Source organism: Vicugna pacos, chromosome 28, assembly GCF_048564905.1.
Source record: "Vicugna pacos chromosome 28, VicPac4, whole genome shotgun sequence".
Lineage (NCBI taxonomy): Eukaryota > Metazoa > Chordata > Mammalia > Artiodactyla > Camelidae > Vicugna > Vicugna pacos.
In genome coordinates this window covers 7,294,464-7,306,418 of record NC_133014.1, presented here as the reverse complement: position 1 = coordinate 7,306,418, position 11,955 = coordinate 7,294,464, and the positions used below count along the sequence as shown (strand labels likewise).

Genomic DNA, 11,955 nt, shown 5'->3' with positions numbered 1-11,955 from the left:
AGATAAGAGTGCCGCCTACTTGCATGGCAGACCAGAGGAGCAAAGAATTAACACTCTCTCCCCTCAGCAGGCAGATGCCTCAGTCAGTGGCTCTTAGAAATTAATGTATAAATATCCCAGCTCCTGTCCCTTGGCTGTAATAATTCTGAAGTGTGTGTTGCACCATTCCTCGATGTTTGCTTGGAGGATTGAGCTCCAGTGCCCACTGTGGTAGCTGGCTGGATGACTCACTTTTTATTGGCTGTCTTCCCTTCCCTGTATCCCCAAGCCCCTTCGTACCAGCATTCCTTGCACCTCTCAGATAAACTACCTGTACCTGAATCTTTGTCTCAGCGACTGCTTCTGTGGGAACCAAGCTAAAACACCTTAGTTATGGACTCTCCAATAGAGCATCTCCTGGTACCCCACTCATGAAGAGAATATGGGTGGAACAGATTCAGAGTATAAGTCATCATACTGTTTCTTGTTTTTCAAATTACTTGGAAATGATCTCACCTGGTTGTACTTTATTGCTTTAGTAGTGGCTTTGAAGGGGTTGGTGATGAGACAGAGTACATGCTTGTGGTTCCCCCCGAGAAGAAGTCATTCTTGAGCAAAGTGAACATCTAAAGAACATCCCGGATTGCCCACATGCAGAGATGATAAACAACGTATTTAACAACTGCTACAGCATGGTCCTCAACCAATCATAAAAGATGCTGGCGTGTATGCTGCAGGGCTGCCACACCAGCTGCCCACTGGCTCTGCTGGTGAAACACAGGGGTCCCAGCTCTGCTTGGGTCACAACTTCAGGCTAGACTGAGTGGTCATTGAGCAGAGAAGGGTTTACTTGGCTTTCTCCAGAGGGGCTCAGACGTAGGCGCATGTGATTTTGATTCTTAGAAAAAGAAACGATGGGTAGAAACATTTATCAGACATCTCTGAAGAGAGCTAAAGACCCAGCAGGGGCCACATCGGCAGGGACTATGAGAGCACTACACTACAGTGCATTATTTCTGTTTTCTCCTGAGTATGAAAGTAAAAGCCACAAACTGCTCCAGGTTTCCTTCTAGAGAATTGTCTCTTCTCCACTGTGGATAGCCTGGGCAAGACCAAAAATAGTAGCCAGCATGTAGGTGTGTATATGACCCAAGATAACTCCACTGGAGTCTCCTGGGACTGTGAAAGTGATGCAGACTGATGAGAGGATGGGAGGAAAAGTCGCTGGGGTTCGTCTGTGCAGTGAGACTGCTGGTTCACCCATGAGATAGGGGTGCTATAAAGAATGGTCAGCTGGTTCCTGCTTCCAGACCCCAGAGTTGCCTGGTTTCTCTGCTTGCCCTTGACCTTCTTGTTGGCTTTGTGAGCCTTTTGATGGCCTTCCAGTAATTTCCTTTTATTGCTTAAAATTCCCGAATTGGTTAATTTTACCTGCACCAAAAGAACCATAACAAATTTGGGTCCTACATGCTTATCTTCAGCCATGTTTTGTGGAGCGTGGACCCCTTGAAGGAGTGTGTGGCTGCAGCTACCAAAAACGGAGGGAAAGAAGCCAGTCCCCGGATCTTTGGCAAACAAGAGAAAGAAAACACAGGAGGTTGGTGTGGGCCTGAGGGACACAGTACTCATTCTTTGAGGAAGATGAGGGCTCAGTTACCCACAGAGCTCAAGCCCCACTCTGGGTTCTCCACTGTCCCGCAGGTTGCCTGGCTTGTGTGTCACAGATTCCTCACAAGCGAAGCCCTAGTGGCTCAGGCAGATACTGGGAAAAGGACAGAGGCCCAGGTCGGGCCCTCTTGTTTGCAATTCTGGTCAGACAGTGGAAGTGGGCATTGAAATCATGGGCTAAAATGCAGCCTTGCTGGAATATGTAGACTTACTCTTAAGAATATGTCACTGACCATGACAGTCACATTTACTACACAAGCATATGTCTAGATGTATTTCATGGGAACCCTAATGCGAACTGGGTAGATTTTCCTTTTTTATGCTTCTTTGCATTAAGAAAAGTGGGAAATGAGTTTTCTGTCACAGTTGCAACTATTCCTTTGCCAGTGTTGGGTACAACACGTCCACATCAAACCCTCAAAGAGAGGCCATCTGACCCCCTGCCCACCTGGCCCACCCACGAGCTTTGCCTAGAAGCCATGTCTCTTAAAGAATTTAGCGCGGGCCATAGTATCATTGACGAAGTCAGTGTCTATGTCCTTGAGGGTGGCAACGGCTTCAGCTCCTGACTTGAAGGCTGAGAGACCACCTGAAATGAAACCAGAGTTTCAGATTGAAATAGTAACTTAACAGCAGAAATAAGATACGAACCTTCCCAGGATGTCAGCCCTTTAGGCAAACCTTCCAAAGCAGCCAGTCCTCAGTCCTCTTTCCCCCTTCCTCCTCTCTGGAGAGGATCTAATACCTTAAGAATCCCTGAGAACAGTCCAGATTGCTTTCCCCTCTCTCTTTCTAAAGACTTTTGTTTTCTTGCTACAAAAGTCAGATTTGCTTCTCATTTCTTTGCAAATCTTCAGTCTAAGAATGCTTGTAACATTTCAGTCATTCAGTCATTTGCCCATGCACTCAATTCTTTCATTCAATAAATGCTTTTAAGCATCTACTCTGTACCAGGATGGGTGTCACACTGCATACATGGTGCACATGGTACCCAGGACATCCTCATTGCTTTGTAATGCACATGTGCGTATCACACCCTAGAAGTTTAATCTGCAGTACTTATTTATGTGTTTAACATAATTGTGCTCCGCTTGGATGTCTAGAGAAAAAGATCTCTAGTCCTGATCCCTGCCTTCGAGGACCTTGAAATAGAAAATAGAAACTGTTTATTCTAAATTAAGGCCATAAAGTGTGGAAGGAGTGAGGTACATAAATATACCATGGGTCTAGAGGAGGTAGACTTAGTAAGAATTGATGTGGCTGGATGTGAAGGGAGAAGGAACCCGAGAGCCTAAGAAAACAATCTGGTTTGTCTGGCTGGGATGACTGGGTATATTATGGCACCTTGTACAGAGACAGAGAATACAGAAGGAAAAGCAAATTTATAGTGGGAAACTAGTGAGTTAATTCAGCCTGGAAGAGGCTGAACCTGAGGGGGCCTGTGATCAGCCAGAGATCTCCACCTGGGCAAATCATGATACCTAAAGCCCTGGTGTCACTGAGGATGTTCACAGAGTAAAAATTCATTTAAACAATTCAGAAAGTGGGTGATAGCTTCTTGCATCAGGAAAAACAAAAAACATTATCAAAAGAAGGCAAACATTTTCTCTTAAACTATCACGCAGACTCTCCAGGCATCACTCAATGGCTCAATAACCAATGAGAGATGTAATAAGAACCCCAACATCTGGCAGAAGTGGAAACAGAAGTTGGGAAGGAAGACCACTCAAAGGAACTCAGTGATTCAGAGAGCACTAGGGCTCCTCCCAGGCCCACGCTGACCCGACGGGCACACGCCGGAGAGGCCCAGGGCTCACCTGGCCTTCGGGAGTCTCACTACTGCTCTTCTAAACAAAGCACCACATGTACGGCCTACCTTTGAGGTGCTGAGCCTCACTCCACGAGGGGAACTTTTTCTGGATTGCCTTAATTCTGTCCGTTAGAATCCCAACAGCCTGCAGAAGGTGTTCTTTGCTATCCCAGGTGCCAGCAGGTTGATGAATATTTTTATCAAGCTAGAAAATTCAAATAATAATATCAGCATCTGGATGAAGAAGCACATTTTTCTGCTGCTTCAGATTTCTCCTCCTTGTGTTCAAGATCATAGACACTGGCCTCAGCCCCTTTCCTTTATTCCCACAGAATCAATTCTGCAGTACTTTTTTTCACAGAAAAGAGAGTCAGAGAAGCAAAGTAAGATTTGGGAGAGGTAAATGTGGCATAGGCTTGGTTAAGCACTCAAATATAAGTAAATAAATGAAAAAAAGTTGTTTCAAAGCAAATAATTAGTACCCAAAGTCTAGATATTTCTAGTAAAAAAAATTTAAGAAATTTTTTCTGTGTTGGCATAAAAACAGACATATGGATCAATGAAACAGCATAGAGAGCCCAGAAATAAACCCACAAACCTATGGTCAATTAATCTTCGACAAATGAGGCAAGAATATACAATGGAGAAAAGACAGTCTCTTCAGCAAGTGGTGTTGGGAACGCTGGACAGCAGCTTGTAAATCATTCAAGCTAGAACACTCTCCCACACCACACACAAAAATAAACTCAAAATGGCTTAAAGACTTAAATATAAGACAAGACACAATAAACCTCCTAGAAGAAAACACAGGCAAAACATTCTCTGACATAAATCTTAGCAATGTTCTCCTAGGGCAGTCTACCCAGGCAATAGAAATAAAAGCAAAAATTAACAAATGGGACCTAATTAAACTTAGAAGCTTTTGCACAGCAAAGGAAACCATAAACAAAACAGAACGACAACATACAGGATGGGAGAAAATATTTGCAAAAGACGAGACTGACAAAGGTTTAATTTCCAGAATATATAAACAGCTCATGTAACTCAATAACAACAACAACAAAAAAAACAAACAACCCAATCCAAAAATGGGCAGAAGACCTAAACAAACATTTCTCCAGCGAAGAAATACAAATGGTCAATAAGCACATGAAAAGATGCTCAATATACCTTGTTATCATAGAAATGCAAATCAAAACTACAATGAGGTATCACCTCACACCAGTCAGAATGGCCATTCAAAAGTCCATGAACAATAAATGCTGGAGAGGGTGTGGAGAAAGGGGAACCCTCCTACACTACTGGTGGGAATGTAGTTTGGTGCAGCCATTATGGAAAACAGTGTGAAAAATTCCTCAAAAAACTAAAATAGACTTACCATATGATCCAGCAATCCCACTCCTGGGCATATATTCAGAGGGAACTCTAATTCGAAAAGATACATGCACCCCAGTGTTCATAGCAGAACTATATACAATAGCCAAGACATAGAAACAAACTAAATGTCCATTGACAGGTGACTAGATAAAGGAGCTGTGGTATTTTTATATAATGGAATACTACTCAGCCATAAAAAAGAATAAAATGCTATTTGCACCAACAGGGGTGGACCTGGAGATTGTCATTCTAAGTGAATTAAGCCAGAAAGAGAAAGAAAAATACTATATATCACTCATACATGGAATCGAAAAAGAAAAAAAGGACACTAATGAACTCATCTACAAAACAGAAACAGACTTGCAGATATAGTAAACAATCTTATGGTTACTAGGGGAAAGGGGGTGGGAAGGGATAAACTTGGAAGTTTGAGATTTGCAAACGTTAGCCATTATATATAAAAATAGATTAAATAACCAAGTTTCTTCTGTATAGCACAGTATCTTGTAATAACCTTTAATGAAAAACAGTATGAAAATGAATACGTGTATGTATATGTATGACCTGAACACTTGTGCTGTACAGCAGAAGTTGACACATTGTAACTGACTGTACTTCAATTTAAAAAACTTTTTTTCTGTGGAAGCTAGACATCTGGGTTTCTACAGACAATTAAAAAAAATAAAGCCTGGAAGCAAATATCCCAATGTTGCCTTCCTCCAGTTTGCCTAAAGAACAAGATGCTTCAAGTAGTGTTTAATTATAATGTTTTGATCTACATGGATTAAATTTACTGCTTCATGAACCCCAAGAAGATACCTGTAATAGTGCCCTTTGTAAGATTTTTTCAGTGTAAGTACATTGCACACAATTAATTGTAAGTTGTACTTATGAATCTCATAAAATATTCTTTAAAAAAGTATCCAATAACTGGTAAACCTTGAACAAAACACCAAAGATGTGTTACAGAAATCCCAGTAGGAATTCTGCTTAAGTACCAGTGTTCTGAAGCCTAGAATAAATGCAAATAGATCTCAGTTTGGATTGAGCTTCTGTCAGGAAGGATGAAGTGGGACTGATTGAAAGTTTCTAGCTAAGTACCTGCATCAAGCCAAACTTATTTCCTGTGTGGTCCCAGCCGTCTAGCAGGACAGTTCCGCCGTGGCTTACTCTGGAGATGATGGCTGCAATGAGGGCAGGGTCCACGCAGTGCCTCAGCCCGACTTCTTTGATCAGAGTCCGGTAAGGCTTTAAGGCCCTCAAATCCATGTCGGCAAACATTTCAGAACCAGGGATGCCTAAGTCAAATAAAAAATAAACTCTTTCCTCCGCTCCAGAAGAGAATCCTTTTCCAAAGTTTAATAAGTTAGACACAGCCCATGACTGCAGCCCACAAATCAGGACAACCATTCCGGGACATTTTTTGGTCTCTGATTGCATAAACTCAGAAAGGTCCACAAGCCCAGATGGACACCACTTCCGTCTTTTTGTTCTTCTGTTTTCTGCCTCATTGGTGCATTGGGAAAACTCTTGGACTAGAATTCAGCCAACCTGTGTTTGAGCTTGGTTCTGCCACTGCCTAGCTCCTGGCCCATGGGAAGTCTCTCCTCCTTGCTGAGCCTCAGTTTTCTGACCTGTAAACTGGGGAGGTAGATAAGACTGACCTTGTAGTTGCTTCCAGCTCTGACACGCTAATACCAAGATAACATGAAGAAGACTGGAACAGAATTACAAAAGAGGACAAAAAAAAAAAAAAGCAAGAGGCTTGTTTAAAATGCTCATGCTGCAACTTGAAGTGACTCAACAAACCCAGAAACCAAAGCCAGAATTTAATATTTTATTGAAGCAAGCATTTCAACAGGTAAAAATAAACACATCTGGACCAGATTTGGAATGGATGAAAGGAAAATAAAAAGAAACATTTTGTTAGGCTGGTCAGGATTCTGTTTTCCTCTAGTTTTCACTTGTGATATTAGTGCTCTAATCATGATTATACGTTTTCAAAATTAAACTACTCCCCAAGAAGGAATCTAAAAACGATGAAAGAAGGCTCGCCAAATGTTTGCCTTGCTTTTCACTTACCGCAATTAATCAACTTGCCAATATCACAGGAGGCACCAGAGGTCTCCATGGTCGTGATGTCACCATAGCAGCCGTGGTACAGGGGGGGATGCAGGCGAGAGTTCATTGAATGAGTGAAAGTATGTGAGCCCCTGGAAGTGCCTGGGTAGGGGCAGAATGATAATTCACAGGAAGCCTTCGAGAAAACATTGCTAAGCTGCTGTAGTGAATGTTACTAGACCAAAGGCAAAGCCATACACTTAATCCTCCCCAAGTTCCTCTTCGAGATCTCAGAATGGCTCATCAGACAAAACAGAATGAACGATCCCCCATTCCCACTCTACCTCAACCTTAGGAAAATTTAATACAGCACTTAATTCTAAACATTGTGCAGAGTGTTAGGATAATCAATTCTTACAGGTCTCAAAAACATTTGCTGCAATTTAGATCAGAATGAAAATTGCCACTAGAGTTTTAAGTACAAACTTTGAGAGAAATTTGAAGATACTTTGGACACAAATACTTCTGGTGATGGAAACATCTGAATTAATAATGGCCTTTGTTTAGGAGATCAGAAAGAAGGGTACCATTAACTTAAAAGTATTCATTTTAAATCATGCTGCTGTGAAGCTTAGTTTTATCTAAGTCTAATTAATACAAATTGGAAATAAAATTTAACTTACCATAAAAATTTAAGTTAAATATATGCTTATTTTTTTAATTTTGTCATTATGAAGTGAGTTTCTGTCCAATTCTGTTTACTAAAGGAGCTATAAAGCTTTCTGTACATTGAAAAGTTTGTTCTAACAGTTCCTAGGATTGTTGACTTGTACCTTAAGACTACAGATTTTTGTTGTAAGAAATTATATTTGTTACAATGTTTGATGTAAAAACCTATGTCGTTTCACTTAGTGTTGTGAATGGTGTTCTTAAACAGAGAGGTGGATTTTATCCGTTCACTGTAGGTCTAGTTCTGACTAACTTGGCAGTACAGAGAGTCTCTCAGAGTCAGGCGCACAACCAGTGGAGCTCTTCCTTATGAATATTTGTCTTAAAAGGAAAACAAAGCAACTCTAAAGATGACCTTTTTACAACCATGTACTTTTTTAAAAAGCAGAATTCATCAAAGTGAATAAAACTACAGGCACAGTCTGCTCTGTCCCACCTAAAAACAGGCAGAAAAGGAATTATAAATGGACCCAAAAGTCAGACAGTGAAACTGCCAAGTAAACTCCGGATGCTAAGAAAGCCGATGTAGGTAATAAAAGCAGCAGAAACTAGCAACGCCCTTAAACTTCTCTAAGCTGTGTGGAGTCCCATGTGAGGCAGAGAGCAGGACATCATGTCGACAATCTCCATGGCCCTTGTACTGTCTGGTGCCTGCACTGTGTGTGGGAAATACATGTGAGTGAACGAACGAATGGACAGATTCCCATGACACAGATCGCATGTAAAATTGAAGGAGAACGTGTGTGTGTGTGTGTGTGTGTGTGTGTGTGTGTGTGTGTGATTTGCTTATATTTTCAAGACACAATGCAAAGATGAACCAAGACCTTGTAAAAATTGTTAATTACTGGGGAGGGTAAGATGAAGGTAAAGGGAACAGAGATAGAGGTTAGACTTCTCTGTGCCTTCTTACAGTTTTGATTTTGGTGACTGGTAAGTCTTTCCATCAAAACATAAATATTTTGATTTACAAAGTAAATCAAATAGAAAAAAAAAGACATTCCTAAAGATGAAAAATAAACCTAACTCTCCATCGAATTGAAACCTTAACACGTAGAGGAAAACTATTTTAAATCACTTAAAAACACGTCAGTGTAAGTACAGCTGACCCTTGAACACCATGTTTGAACTTAGTGGGTCCACTTACACTTGGATTTTTTTCCAATAAATACTGTACTGCAGTGCTACACAATTTCCAGTTGGTTGAATCTCTGGTTATAGAACCAAGGGTAAGGAGGGCCGACTCTAAGTTATAAGCAGATTTTCCACTGTGCAGAGGGTCGGCACCCCTAACCCCCATGGTGTTCAAGGGTCAGCTGTACACACCACTAATGGCATGTATCCTACGAACATAAAAAATCACAAGAGAATCTTAAACTGTATTATATTCACAGTCTCATTGGTGGTTGGTAATACTGGCAGAGTTATTTTGAAGCTATTATAATATATAAATAAGTAAGGATGTTCATGTCATTAGGAACCAGGAATGGCAAATTGTTGAAAACCATAAAAGCTGGGTGTTGGGGACATGGGAGTTTATTATACTCTGCTCTCGCTGTTTTGTATGTTTGAAAATTTCTAGAACAAAGTTGGAGACCCTTTCTTGTTTACTTATATTAAAAATGCAACACACTCATACTTCATTCCTTGTCTCCCAATACCTTACATTTATATCACTTGCCACCTGGCATTTCTGTCTGTCTCCCTCCCTCCCTCTCTCCCTGCTCTCTCTCTGTCTCTGTCTCACCCTGTTCCTCTCACTAGAACTCTTTTTTCTCTGCTGTATCCTCCTCAACGCCTAGAACAATGCCTGGCACCAAGTGGAAATTCAGTAAATATTTGCTGAGTGGGTAAATGGATGGATAAATGAATGAATGAGAAGTAAAAGAATTACCTAAAACATCTAGATCAATTGTCCATATATGAACAGGTCCAGTTTCCTTCTACTGGGGAGACGGCCTTTGCTTTGCTCAATGTATGGCCCACAGGCATCAGTGTGATCTGGGGCGCCTATTACACATGCATCATCTCTGGGCTCCTTATATGAAGTCTGCTGAACCAGAATCTTTAAGTATAAGGCCAAGGAATCTGTACTTTAACCAGGATTCCCTACTTGTGTTGGCCTTATAAACACATAGGCCCTTCTTAATTACAGTCACCTTTCAGTTACACGCAGCTAGTAAGCTGGCTCATAATTAGTCTACTGGCTATAAAACCGTGTTCCCACCTGGCAGTTAAAAAAGGAATAAAAATTTTAAACTATGTTTCTCTACCTTGGACCATAAGTAACCTTGGACCAGAATTTCCAGTTGGAAATAATCACTTTTCAGTAGCCTCACCTTTCCAAATTTAGAATTAAGTATTTTGGAAACCCTTCTTAATCATCACTCTATTAACAAAGACAACTTGAAAGTTTATTCACAATGGCTTTTCTTTCTTTTTTTTCAGGCCAAAGTTTTTATCTTTTCTTATTCAAGTTCCCTGCCATTTCACCAGCCTACCTTTCCAGCCTTCCCCTCAGAAATCCTCTCTTCTGTTTCCATCATACTGACCTGCTTACTGTATCTCAAATACCTTCATGTATTTATGCCTTTGTGCCTTGACTAAAGTTATTCCTCCCACGCAGCAGCCTCTGCTCTTCTCTTATTAAACCACAAAGCCTTATTCCACTGTCATGTCTCCCCAAAAGCCTTTTTGGTCTCACCATCTTGACTGGATGTGAACTCTTTCTTTTAAACTCCTCCCCGACTAGCATTTTTTTTTTCTATCTATACTCATTTAACTCTCATTTACTTACTGTCTGGTTTTAACAGTATTCTCTTCATATGTCTTGCCTCCGAAGCACTGTTCGATGAATTCCCACTGATAACACCTTCAAGCAGAATACACTCTTAATTATAGAAATAGACAGGTGATGAATGGTCAAGAGAGCCCACCTCTCCATGACATGTAATCATCACTCTTTCTGATTCGTGACTGGGCTGGATGTTTCCGTGGACACCTTGCAAACACAGTGCTTAATGTCCACTGATGACTTACCAATGAGGGCGAAAAGTCCCCCAAACAGGGCAAAAGAGAGCATGGTGGTGAATCTTATCCCACAGCACCTGTTGTGATTTGAAGAAGAAACTGGTTAATTTTAAAACTTGAAAGTTTCCTAAAGAAATTTGCTCTGATTAAAGAAAAAAAGTTTGGAGTCATTTCCAATTCAGTACCCCCTTTCCAGTTCCAAGATTTTCATAGATTCAATATTATGGTTCATTGGCTCACTGTCTTAAGCACAAACTCCCAACTCATTTTAACCCAATTTCATGTTGACACAAGCCTGTGAACATCTTGCATGTGTTACCTACACACTCCGTCTCAAACAAGCAAGGTCACACCAGAATCTTGTTCCCATTCTCGTACTACAATCTCCTTAGAAGATCCAAAGAAACCACGGAAGGAGCATTCGCGGTCACGACTCAGCAGAAGTTTGCGGTGCTCCATTTCTTCCTCCACGGGCTCTACTCTTGGTTTCATTCAAAAAGCAGCTAAATGTGTTTTACAAAATCCCGCAAGGCTAGGACCAACCTGGTTTGTGATCCTGCCGAAGAAAACTCCCCTCTCTGAGAAGATCTTCCAAACTGAGCAGCAACCTGTCAGGAATTTACAAAGTGGTGGCCTTTGTCCTATAACATAGGTTTAAGTTTGAGAATCCATTAGACAGCAGATCTCGGGGTGCCTGGCTTCACTCTGAGCCAACGGCAGTGTGGCCCTCTGGCTCTGAAGGGGCTTTCAGCATGCAGACTCACCTGCCTCTTCCTCCCTTCCTCCTGTACCACCGTCTGGGAGGAGCTTTATATAGGCTTCAAAACCCTCCCTTTAAACCACTGACCTCATTAGGCTTAATTATAATGGTACTTTGGATTTACCTGGCCCTTTTAATAAAAGGATGTCAAAGCATGTAGTAACCACTATCAATTAATTAATCTAATGACTCCCCAAGTTGTACTGGAGGCATACATATATTTGGCAGACTGTTTCTGGGTATCTAAATTGTACTAGGCAAACAGCTTCTGAATTTGAGAAAAGGAAACAGATAATGAGCCTAAAAAAGATAAACAAACAAAGATAAAAAATAAAATACCTGTAGCTCCCATTCCTGGATTGGTAGTTTGCCTCAACTGCTGAGCCTCCTGCTCATTCTTCCTCATTCCGTTGTCACCCGATCCCTGTACCAACATGTCACAGGATCTGGACTGGTGAACTCAGCTCCTTGCTCCAGTTTGACCTCTGACAAACGGACCCAAGAGGGTGTCTGCCTGCCCCGGAACGTCAGTGCAGAACCACAT

The 11,955-nt window shown here is 41.3% G+C and overlaps 1 protein-coding gene across 4 annotated transcripts; it reads right to left on the bottom strand.

Moving 5' to 3' along the window:
- Positions 1-491: 491 nt before the first annotated feature.
- On the bottom strand, positions 492-11,460 carry LYG2 (lysozyme g2). 4 transcript variants are annotated; one of them, XM_072951333.1, is made up of 8 exons: positions 11,416-11,460; positions 11,195-11,292; positions 10,661-10,728; positions 10,419-10,511; positions 6,917-7,057; positions 5,936-6,132; positions 3,524-3,662; positions 492-2,236 (listed from the first exon to the last, which is right to left on the bottom strand). In XM_072951333.1, exons 3-8 carry the CDS (start codon positions 10,701-10,703, stop codon positions 2,118-2,120), a joined length of 732 nt encoding a protein of 243 aa, XP_072807434.1. In that variant the 5' UTR covers positions 10,704-10,728; positions 11,195-11,292; positions 11,416-11,460; the 3' UTR covers positions 492-2,117. The 4 variants fall into 4 exon arrangements, with proteins under 4 accessions (XP_072807434.1, XP_072807435.1, XP_072807436.1 ...); XM_072951334.1 differs by having other exon boundaries at positions 11,195-11,259; positions 11,416-11,438; XM_072951335.1 differs by having other exon boundaries at positions 10,419-10,493; positions 11,195-11,439.
- Between the last annotated feature and the right edge of the window lie 495 nt (positions 11,461-11,955).

Coding starts and splice junctions, on each gene's coding strand:
- LYG2 (XM_072951333.1), bottom strand. CDS start 10,703: ATGCTCTCTTTTGCCCTGTTTGGGGGACTTTTCGCCCTCATTG. Junction 10,512..10,660: donor GGGACTTTTCGCCCTCATTG/GTAAGTCATCAG, acceptor TCTATAATTAAG/AGTGTATTCTGCTTGAAGGT. Junction 6,133..6,916: donor TGGCAAGTTGATTAATTGCG/GTAAGTGAAAAG, acceptor TATTTGACTTAG/GCATCCCTGGTTCTGAAATG.